The 11,349-nt window shown below is 39.2% G+C and overlaps 2 protein-coding genes across 5 annotated transcripts; both read left to right on the top strand.

The window, feature by feature from the left end:
- The first annotated feature begins 281 nt into the window (after nt 1–281).
- LOC103992545 (metal tolerance protein 1) lies at nt 282–4,519 on the top strand. 4 transcript variants are annotated; one of them, XM_065159745.1, is made up of 4 exons: nt 342–414; nt 521–605; nt 2,880–3,105; nt 3,205–4,519. In XM_065159745.1, the coding sequence occupies exons 3-4, from the start codon at nt 2,880–2,882 to the stop codon at nt 4,143–4,145; spliced, it is 1,167 nt and encodes a 388-aa protein (XP_065015817.1). In that variant the 5' UTR covers nt 342–414; nt 521–605; the 3' UTR covers nt 4,146–4,519. The 4 variants fall into 4 exon arrangements, with proteins under 4 accessions (XP_009410559.2, XP_065015817.1, XP_018685003.2 ...); XM_018829458.2 differs by having other exon boundaries at nt 343–414; nt 2,880–4,519; XM_009412284.3 differs by lacking the exon at nt 521–605 and having other exon boundaries at nt 282–414; nt 2,880–4,519.
- A 1,299-nt stretch (nt 4,520–5,818) lies between these two features.
- LOC103992544 (ran-binding protein 1 homolog a) lies at nt 5,819–9,553 on the top strand. Its single transcript, XM_009412283.3, has 4 exons — nt 5,819–6,068; nt 6,174–6,325; nt 6,413–6,538; nt 9,093–9,553. Exons 1-4 carry the CDS (start codon nt 5,923–5,925, stop codon nt 9,284–9,286), a joined length of 618 nt encoding a protein of 205 aa, XP_009410558.2. The 5' UTR covers nt 5,819–5,922; the 3' UTR covers nt 9,287–9,553.
- The last annotated feature ends 1,796 nt before the right edge of the window (nt 9,554–11,349 follow it).

Genomic DNA, 11,349 nt, shown 5'->3' with positions numbered 1-11,349 from the left:
GAGCAGGTGCGGGCGTTTCGAGCGAGCACTAAATTTGGACGTTTGACTTGGACTGGTCAGAGTCTGAAGAATCTTTCTTGCCAATTAACATAATATGAACCATTAAGGTGGAATAGATTAGTCATGAAATTTAGGAGATCAATACGGAAGGTCTTAATCTTATAGAAAAAATTATTATTTTTGTCACGGAAATTATGATCACCCAAATATGACTGTTGTAATTCATATTTGGATCTGCTCTTCTTTTATCGGGTTCGGATCCTTCGCGTTCTAATTCGATCCGATCCGATGTGAGCCACAGAGCGTGAATCTTTCTTGTCGCTTGACCATTACAAATCATTATGTGCTCACGGCGTCTTGTAGTCCGCGGTGCTGTTCAACCCTCCTCGCTTTCCGCAGGGATCTCTCGCGCAGGTACCGCTGCAGTGGATCGCGGCCCCTTCCGTGTCCCCTTTTCTTTCTCCTATTTTGGGTCGGAGCGGCCTGATTCGCCCCCCCTTTTTCCTTCTTATTCCCCCAGGAATCACCGCTGAATCCTGATTTTTCGTCGAAAGATTCGCTCTTTGGTCGTTCCACGAAACCAAAAAAAAAATCTCATTTTGGTGGTAAGAATTTGTTTCTTTGAGTTCCGATCTTCCAATAAGCACTCTATTGACTCCAGTTTAGATTCGAATGTTTGATGTTTGATTTGAAGGAGAGAAAGTGCGGGCTTTTGTGACCTGGTTTGTGTATATTGTTTTTTTCTCTTCCTACATCTGTCTTGGAATTCCAGATATAGTTGGGTGAATCTTGGATTTGTTTGTAGTTCGTCTAATTTGTGTTGCTGTAGTGTTTTGTGTGATCCTTTGCTTGTGTACTCTTAAGAAGAATTTTCTTGCTTGAGTTTTTTGTTCTATCTAATTTGTTTTCTGTCTTTTCAATAATTTTGTTCCGAAATTTATAAACCCTAAATCTGGTAGTTAATGATGTATTTTTGTTCTGGTTTTTGCCATCCCTGCTGTAGTCTGCTTCGAATGGATTGTGCCTTTGATTTTTTTTTTCTTTTAACAAAACCAAATGCAAAGCATATCTTCACAGTTATGGCATGCCAGCAGGGTTGGATGGGATGGGATGGGATGTAATGTGTAGGAACGTATGTAGGAATGCAGTATATGTAGGAATGTATTGTCATGCCATAAATTATCTGTATTGTATTGCTCATTTAGGTTGAGACCTACAATTTCCTTACAGTTGAGATCCAATATCAATTCCAAACACAATGATCTTTCAAGTGGCCGAAGTTTTAGGTTGCAATTGCTTGATAATATATTTGTTGGGCTTCATTACGAAATAAATATGGCTTTGATTATTTTAGTACATGTAACAAGAATTCCAATTCTTATCTCAAGGAATCCATCGGCCTAATGGACTCTAGCTGTGGAGCTATGCTAGCCTGTCATTTTCTGAAAGAAGTCATTTTGTCTATTATTTTATTATTTTGAGGAAGAAAGCTTATGATGCACTATTTTCATACCTAGATATATTTGGTTCCTCTCTAGTTGATGTCAAGGGATAGCACACAAGTATGCATGGTTATTTTGGTCAGTCAGTTTCGAGTCACCGCAGATCATATTAGGTGCCTGTCTTATGAGCTTTTGTATGAAATTTAGTATATGTCTTATGTGTTCTTAGCAGAAACCTGTGCAGATTTTGTCCATTCATGTTCTTGTAGATGGGCATGCCTATTGAAGCTGTATCTAAGGATTAATGTGCATTTCTTGAGAAGGTTCATCCACATGCATAACTAGCAGCGTCTTTAGTTGTCGAGTTATGTGTAATATTTTTACATATGCCTATCTGAAGTTGTTGGTGTCATTTTTGTTGTAACGTGCTCCATAATGCATATTCTTTTATCTTCTTAGACCTACTGAGCTAATGTTAGGATGTGGCCAAACCCTCTACTTTCCAGTTCTTATTTGGTCCAGGTTTGCGTACTTGACCATAAATGGGCTAAAATAGGGTCAATTATTCATGGTTCTGCCTGGCAACCTGTTGACCCTTCAATTCATCAGCCCGGTGGAGCTTAACAAGACTTTAATCCGGTACAAATTTTGTCCAGCTTACCTCCAGCATTCCTTCGTGTAAAGGAGGACTATACATAGTTTTGGAGAAGGGTGTGTATCTTTTCCACCATTGGAAGAGAGTGAACAGCTGAATCCCCCTGGGAATGGGTGTGGAAAATGACCTTCCCAAATCAACTCCTAGTCAAGAAAGAAGAGAGTTGGCCGATTATCCTCACTAAGAACTTCTAGTAGTAAACTTTTTTTTTGTATAATAATTATATTTACTGACTTTTGTCAATATTTATAGTAACTAATTTAGTTGGTCAAAATAGATCTAATTTATGTCTAATTATTTTTGAGTCCCAGTATGAGTATATGATATGTAGCCAAATTATTTTATTATTAAGATATGCATTTTTAAGGGTTTTAGGTGCCCTGTCTAGTGGGTTTTGGCAAAGTGACGAGATTAACTTTTCTCACAAACCCCTATATTTATTAGAAAGCCATAAGCCTAAGGACTCATGTTTGGATGTAATTTTCTTTTCTTTTTGAATAAAATTATATTAGTTATTGAGTTCTCTAACTGATAGCTTGGAAGGTCCTCTCCTCCTTGTATTGGAGAAACACTTGTTCGGAACACTATCTCTAACAATTAAATGTACTAGTTCTAATGGGAAGCATCTAATATCTATAGTCATCCAATTTCTGTATTGTTTAGTGTGTTTTTTTTTTCACTTTTGGTAGCTGTCATGGAAGGTGATGCTATTTTACAATTTTTATTTTCCCTTGAATCCTTCTGCAACTTTAGTATCCTAACAGTTGTTTCTTGGCTGTCAGATGGAAGCACAGAGTTCCCATTCCTCGCAGATCATTGATATTAATTTAGATTTGCCAGGGGATGAACCTAGCATAAACCGTAACAAGATATGTAGTGGCAGTGCATGTGGTTTCTCTGATTCCCGATCAAACTCAAAAGATGCCCAAGAGAGATTCACTTCTATGCGCAAGCTACTAATAGCTGTTGTCCTATGCATCATTTTCATGTCCGTTGAAGTTGTTGGAGGTATTAAAGCAAACAGTCTTGCAATTCTGACTGATGCGACACATCTCCTCTCCGATGTTGCTGCTTTTGCCATCTCATTATTCTCCATATGGGCATCAGGATGGGAAGCAACACCACGTCAATCTTATGGCTTCTTCCGTATAGAAATTCTTGGAGCTCTGGTGTCTATCCAGCTTATTTGGCTCTTAACTGGCATCCTAGTTTTTGAAGCTATTGCAAGATTGCTCCATGACACAGGTGAAGTGCAAGGTGTCTTGATGTTTATTGTATCAGCCTTTGGTTTGGTTGTTAATATTGTTATGGCTGTCTTGCTTGGACATGACCATGGCCATGGCCACGGCCATGGTGGGCATGATCATGGTCATGGCAGCCATGGTGATGGTCATGATGAGCATGGCCATGTTCACAGTCATGTAAACCATGGTCACACTCATCATCATGATGATCACGATCATGATCACGAACATGATGCAGAGCATGGTCATAGCCATGCCACTGGCCACAATCATGCAGAGGATTCCAGAAACAAGGAACATCTTAAACCTCTGCTGCACCAATCTGAAGAAGCCCCAGCCAGCAGAGAAGATGTTAAAGAGAAAACAAGAAACATTAATGTGCATAGTGCCTATCTCCACGTCCTTGGTGACTCCGTCCAGAGCATAGGCGTGATGATCGGAGGGGCAATAATATGGTGGAAGCCTGAATGGAAGATAATCGATATGATATGCACGCTTGTCTTTTCCATCATCGTTCTGGTAACAACGATCAAGATGCTTAGGGACATACTTGAGGTCTTGATGGAGAGCACCCCACGGCAAATCGACGCAACCAAACTTGAACAGGGGCTTTGTCAGTTGGATGGTGTTGTGGCCATTCATGAGCTGCACATATGGGCAATCACTGTAGGGAAGGTTCTTCTAGCATGCCATGTGACGATCACTCAAGAAGCAGATGCTGATCTTGTACTCGATATGGTGATTGGGTATATCAAAAGGGAGTATAACATCAGTCACGTAACCATCCAAATAGAACGGCAATAGATCCAGTTGTGGCTGACTGCTGCTAGTGCTAGCTAGTTTCCATTTCATGTTCATTCTTCCATTGCTTCAATCGGCTATTATTGTCTTTTGCTTATGCTCCTTCCTGTGGTGATGTCAAACTGCAACTGATTCAAGAGTTAGATGGTTTGGATGGTTCTGTGGTACATCTCTGGCTGGTATCTACTGCAAGTTATTCCAAAGTGCAGCCTTTTTTGTATCTCATGCCATCTATCATGTGGTAGTTGGTTGACTTCCCATTTTCAGCCGAATTTTGTATATGTAGCAAGAACATCATGTCAGTTTGTGCTGTAAAATGTGGTTCATCATTCCTGCAACGACAATGCCTTAATGTGGTTCATAGTACTTTTTCTTGATGCTGTCATGATGTCACATATGCGTTGATATACTCATTATCTATTTCTTGATCCTGAATCTTACATAGATCTACTTGACTCACTTTCTCAGTTAAAGCAGGCATGTAACTTTGTTAGATTGTAGGAAGTGAAATAACTTTGTTGCTGTGATTGAAGCTGACTGACTCAATAGTACTGTGGTGATCTGATAATTGATCTAAATGGAGTAGAATCTTGTTGGGCTCAGTCTCTAACCATTCGATTATTTTTTTGGTAGCAACTTAATTTTGAGATGGTACAGATCCAACATGCTAAAGCTCTGTCCTTTTAATTCTGTTCTCTTTGCATGTTGGGACATTAGCTGGGAATCTATTTCTTTCAGACAAGTTGTCCTCATGCTATATAATTCTCATTATGACCTCTGATACGTCCACATCTGTTTCCTTCCCCCATTTCCTCGTCACTGGTTGTCTTTTTCATACAGATAATATTCATTTCTTTATTAAAGTGTGCCAATTTTTTGTTAGTAGTCCTTTTTTTTAATACAAATAATAATATTTATTTTTTTATTTTTAGTGGTATTTATTTTTGATACAAATGATACTCATTTCTTTATTTTAAATATACCAAATTCTTGTCCATTGGTAGTCTTTTTTATATTAATAATATTTTTTATTAAAATATATTAATTATTTACTAGAAATGACATTATATTTTTTTTTTATTATCATTGTTCGTAGGTTTTAATAATATTATATTTTTATTTGAGCCATTTGCACTGCCTTCAAGTAATTTTATATTATTTTTATTATGATGATCAATATATTATAATAAATAAAATTTTAATTTTTATTTGGGTGTTGTAATTTTAACTTATTATAAATGTCTATTTGATCAATATATGTTTTTATTATGTTTTGATTTTATTTGACTCATTTATAATATTTTATTATAGTTAATTTGTTAGAGATAATTTAAATAATTTTTAAATTATGAATTTTTTTAATTTCGAAACTGAAATTATGCATAAAAAAAAATTCGTCACTCATTTTAATCCGCCGATATAATTCTTGACGCAGCCGTACATCGTCGCCGTCCGTTTGTGACGGCTCGCCGTGATTGATCGCATGACGATCGCTTATGCGTCCCCATTTATTACTTCTGTTCATCTCGTCCGCCCAAATTCTTCTACAAATCACGACACCGCAATCGAACGGCTCAAAACACCCACCGATGCAACACGGACGGCAGATGTGGCTCCACCCGTGGAATCTTCCCCGAGATGTTGGCGCTCCTTCGCTAACTCACCACCGCGTCTCTCCCCTCCGTTCCTATATAGCGTCTAAACCCTAATCGGCGGTCTCGATTCGGTCCATTCCATTTCCATTTCCCTTGGGATTTATCTCGTTGTTGATCGGAATTCGATGGCGAGCAACGATCCCGATCGCGAGGAGGAGGCGGCTGCAGCCGGCGAGGACGAGGACACCGGTGCCCAGGTCGCACCCATCGTCACCCTCTCCGAGGTCGCCGTCACCACCGGCGAGGAGGAAGAGGACGCCCTCCTCGATCTGTAAGCATTTCCTTTGATCCGAACCGTCCCTCTGGTTTTCTTGGCGATCTCAAGGTCTGATTTGCTCGTTTGATCTCTTCGTGCTCGTCCGCCTGCCGCTGCCAGAAAGGCGAAGCTGTACCGGTTCGACAAGGAGGGGAACCAGTGGAAGGAGCGGGGAACCGGGAGCGTGAAGCTTTTGAAGCATCGGGAGACGGGCAAGGTGCGGCTGCTGATGCGCCAGGTCAAGACCCTCAAGATCTGCGCTAACCATCTCGGTAGGGCACTCCGCCCCGTTCTTGATTCTGGTTCTTAGTTGTTGTTGGTCTGTATCTGAAGTCTCCCTTTCTCGATTTCCGTCTCAGTTCTTCCGTCGGTCAAGATTCAGGAGCACGCCGGGAACGACAAGTCGTGCGTGTGGCATGCGTCGGATTTCGCCGATGGGGAATTGAAGGAGGAGATGTTCTGCATACGATTCGGCTCCGTAGAAAGTGAGCATCTTTTATCCTTTTCCTAAATTTATGTAAAGCCTCTCTGCCATTCCTACTTTAGTTCGTTGACTAATACTTTTATGTAACATAGTAATTGTGAAGTATGAGTATTATTCACTAGTTTTAGTGTCTATCCCAGTAGTTTTAGTGTCATTCCCTCTCTGCCATTCCCTCTTGTGCTTCTATCCCAGTAGTTTTAGTGTCTATTTAATGTAATAAGGGATGATGAGCATGTTGGTTCTTCAATTCACTGTTGTCCATTTTATGTTCCTGTGATTGTGACCCCAATCCTTATTGCCATTTGTTTATCCAAAGCCGCAACTGAAATAGATTATTTTATTATTCATCTTCCTTCATATTATTTATCACTATACTGCTTACAAGCCCAAGCCCTTGTGTGAACTATTTCAACTTTAATGGAAGCGGTGTCTGTAACTCTGTGCGCTCATTGTTGTTGCACCTTTAGTATGTCATGGTCCGCGATTGATGCCATTGGTCAGAATAACTTTTTAGAAGGGAGTGTGTGGGACTGACTGTCTTGTTTGTTAAAGTGCTTGCTCACAGATTTCTTGGCTGGAAGGGTTCAGATAAGTGTACCATAGGGTTAATCTTCCTTCATCCTTCTGAAACTACTGCTGATGTAGTCTGCTTTTTTTTCATTTTTACTTGCTTTTAGCACATGAACGTCCAATCTTTATATAAATGTCAATTCTGGTGTTTCTAAGAACTTGATCAAGTGTTGTGAACTTGTGGTCGCATGCATGAGTCTCTTTCTATGGCTTTCACTTTCCATCTTCATTCGTGCGTGTCCTATGATGTTTACTGAAAGTGAAGGACAATTTTAGATCCTTCCATTAGGTTCATTTGATTTTACCATCTATAATTCTTGACATTGTTTTATGCCTGATGTTGCTTTGTAATGTGGAGCTGTTACTAGATTTAGTGGTACTTATAGGCAAATTTTCTTCCTACTAATAGCAGAGTTAGCAGTGTTAGGGACAGTTTTTTGAATGAGGGGTGATTGCTGTTTTAGTTTTCTCTCCATTGGAGAGGAGCAAAATGATCTGTGACATGAATGGAATTGTTAAGAACGAGAATTAAAAGGCTCTGGTATAGACAAACTGCAGGATGGACTTCTCGATGTTGATAGGGTCTGAAATAAGGTTTAGATCTGAAAATAAATTGAATATCTGACGGAAGGTTCATATTACGTGCACAAAAAATCTGGTAATTGAGAAAAGCTATGATCTGATAATCAGTCTTAGATGTCATCGCAGTGCAAATCTTTGAGCCCAAAGGGCATAATGAATCGATCAAAGAGAGTATTTGGAAGATAGGGAAAAATTTTAAAAAACTGGAAAACAAATTCGTGGTTTCCTCTCATGCTGCAACTCGTTTGAAGCCTTGATCTTTTTAACAAGGCCGTATAGATTTTGTGGTTTTCATTCCCCTTTTTTTTTCATTTTCTGTTGATTTCTTTTCCTTTTGCTCTTTTTCATGATGAAAAGGTTGTAGATGCTAGACAATTACATATTGTTTGTCATGATGTGTTACCGTGTGCTACACCACCATAAAAGGATTGTCAAGCTTTGTCCTGTGTTAATTATTTTAATTGTTATACCATATGTCATGTATATAGCACACATGTACTTTTACATAGATATGTTTGATTATAGATTATTCTGGTCAAGCCAATGGAATTGTTTTCTTCTTTGTCATATGATCATTGCTTCAATGAATTCCCTTCAACTGAAGAAACTTAGTTGAACTATGGAGGTCGAACCGAACAAGCATGTGCTGTGCAATGATAGCATAAAGTTTTGAACTCGTAGTATAAACCAAATGCTTTACTGGTTTGCTTCAATGAGTCAAAGGTCAAACTCGAGAAGCATGATAATAGCACATACATCTGAATGATTCTTGTTATTAACCAAATATTTGTCTGGTTTGCATAAATAATTTTGATGGGCAAGCTGGATAAGTATTTAGGATATGTTTAGTCTTAACTAATCATTTAGATCCGCAGACATTCACAAATGAATGAATCCTTGATCTTTGCTTGTCGATAATCCCAAGAACATGTGTGGATTTACTCGTATCTCTTCTCTCTTTGTTTGTGGTTATGCCTTGGATTCGTGCATGCATGTTTTTAGCCGCTCTACCTTTGTCACCCTTTGGAGTTACTACTACCACTTTTGGCTAATTTTTTGTCTTTTCATTCTTCAATTTGTTGCACAATGAGTTTTCTTTGACATTTTGTTGGTGCTCAGAACCAGCACTGAAGTTGGCTGCCTATTGATAGGAGATCAATTAGATTTTGCAATCTTTTAACATTCAGCTTCACAAGATATTTTGTGTCCAATTAATAGAAAATCGACATAAATATTCGTGTGCACAGACAGACCTTAATGATGACCATACTGAACAAAATCTTGTGTATTATCAAACCTCGTGCTATCTCTGATGTTATCATTAGCTGTGCCTATTAATAGTCATCAAAATTGCAGTGGCATCTCCCCCTTCTACTGACCCTCGATTTGCTCTTCCACTATAGACTGCAAGAAATTCATGGAGACGGTCGAAGGCATTGCTGAATCTTCTGAAAAGAACGAAGAGAAGGAGAGCAAGGATGCGTCAGACGCTGCTGGACTCCTGGACAAGTTAAGTGTGCATGAAAGCAAAACCGAAAAGGGTCCAGAGGAGGTTCCAGCTGCTGCTGTGAAGGCAGACGATGAAACCGAAAAGTAGGCAGCGGAAACAAAACCCGAGGAACCTTCCAAGTCTTAAGGATATTTGTGTTGGCCTATCTACGTAGAGTTTGTCATGTTCAATGTTTCCAGGGACAACAGAGCAAAGATTTGGGTAGCAGTGTCCATTTCAATGTTTGGAGGCATTGTGGGGGTCAGGTGGGTAGAGTTGTTGCTCTTGCATTTGGGACGAGTGGCGAATTGTGTCATGCTGCAGATGTATTCCTTGTCGATTGGTTTCAATTGATTCTGATGGTTTTCTTGTTTTCGTTGCACTGTTGGAATATGTTTTAGAGGATCCACTTAGATTCTCCCACCGCGAGTATGACTTGTCAGCTTCCCTATCCGGACGTGGTGATATGGTGGTTGATGATGAGTGCGTTCCTGCCCTCCCGCTGCTGCTGCTGCTGAGCTTGAGAAGGCCTTGACTTTGCACGGTCGCCGACCGCATTGGCTCTCCGGAATGCTCACTTATTGATGTTATTATGTTGTTGGCCTTTCCACGTAAGATTATTATTACGGTACTATTCCGAAGCCACCAAAAGAGGAAAGAAGACGAACAACAAGAGGCATGTCTCCTCCCTGCACATAGTTCAGCCTCACACATCTGCCGTATCGTGTTTATGCCTACGGATTTATAAGTCCTTCGGATCTTTCTTATTCTAAAAAACGTGTTTATGCCTACGGATTTACAAGTCCTTCCGATCTTTTTCTTCTCCTAAAAAACAGTATCTTTTAGAGCTCAATGTGTTTTGAAAAAATAAAATCGTATGGATATGCTCATCCGTTTAAAACGTATAATTTTTCACAAGCCCATCGTACCAATAATAATCATCGATTAAGTAAATTATCATATGAGACACATGGGGATCTATTTTATCTTCAGTTTTCTTTTCTGATATCATCTTGAAATATCACAGACGAAAAATGTCACAGGATTTGGGAGGGAAAGAAGGAAACACCACATTGATTTTGTTGAGGGGAACAAATACACCAACAAAATTTGATATGAGAATTGCTGGCCTCAGTCAAAGTTCAACGCGTGATGATCTATTCATATTCTTTGGATATTAGCCTAATGTAAAATATTCTCGAAATAATAATCTATTCATATTCTTAAAATACTTTGATATTGTTTCGTTATCAATTTAAGTGCCGACGAAGTCATATGGAGAAATCAATCCAACTTTGGAAGCTCTTTGCACATGAGAGTTCCACACCATACAGGACTACTTCAAATATCACCGGACGACTGTCAATGCAAGAGAACCAATTGCACAAAGCGATTGAGGTACAGGGAAAGCAAGTGTCACGTCAACTCTCTCTCTCTCTCTCTCTCTCTCATCTTCTATGTTTGTGATCGACAGTAAGGATGACCACAGCAGCAAACTATTCTTGTACCATATGCTGCTCATCTGTACCTTACTTCATCTATCTGACTCCCAATCTCAATTATATGCAAAAGAAGAATCCATCTTATAAGAGTATTCATTTTAATATTTAATGCAGGGAAGCTGAAACTCATTCAATTCACCAAAATATATACCCTCTTCTTTTTCTTTTCTCCATTTCCTAATTTACTGTTACCCATCAGGAAATGTGAAAGTAGGGAAACAAAATGGCTGGATTGAAGCCAAGAAGCTATATCCTGATAGAGATACTCGATCATTCCCCACCTTGCAATTGTGGAAATCCATTCACAGTTACAAGTAGGCCTTTCTTTTGCTGCAAAATAAATGCTGTGCTGATGGATTAGAGATTGTTAGAACTGTAGAATCTCATTTGTGCAGCATTAGACTGTTAGATATCCGGAAACTTAACATTTTCCATTTCTCTGACCCTCCGATGCTCATCATATGATGCAGTTTGATGCTTCAATTGAAAGAGGAAGAAGAACTTCAAGAATCTTATCACGAGTTACTCCTCTTTGCACAACTGCTGATAGATTGATTATTAGGCAAATGTACTATGATTGATGATAACCTTCTGTCAAAACCCTAAACCCTTAGTAAAACCCCAATAGTCCTTTACAAGGGCACAGAGCATTCAGAATTAAGATTACTG

Source organism: Musa acuminata, chromosome BXJ3-7 (assembly GCF_036884655.1).
Source record: "Musa acuminata AAA Group cultivar baxijiao chromosome BXJ3-7, Cavendish_Baxijiao_AAA, whole genome shotgun sequence".
Taxonomy (NCBI): Eukaryota; Viridiplantae; Streptophyta; class Magnoliopsida; order Zingiberales; family Musaceae; genus Musa; species Musa acuminata.
This window is presented reverse-complemented; position numbering and strand designations above follow the sequence as displayed.

What these genes read in the sequence shown, in the direction of transcription:
- LOC103992544 (XM_009412283.3), top strand. Translation starts at nt 5,923, where the DNA reads ATGGCGAGCAACGATCCCGATCGCGAGGAGGAGGCGGCTGCAGCCGGC. An exon ending in GAGGACGCCCTCCTCGATCT is followed by an intron (nt 6,069 to 6,173) that starts GTAAGCATTTCC and finishes TGCCGCTGCCAG; the next exon opens with AAAGGCGAAGCTGTACCGGT. An exon ending in ACGATTCGGCTCCGTAGAAA is followed by an intron (nt 6,539 to 9,092) that starts GTGAGCATCTTT and finishes CTTCCACTATAG; the next exon opens with ACTGCAAGAAATTCATGGAG.
- LOC103992545 (XM_009412284.3), top strand. Translation starts at nt 2,880, where the DNA reads ATGGAAGCACAGAGTTCCCATTCCTCGCAGATCATTGATATTAATTTA.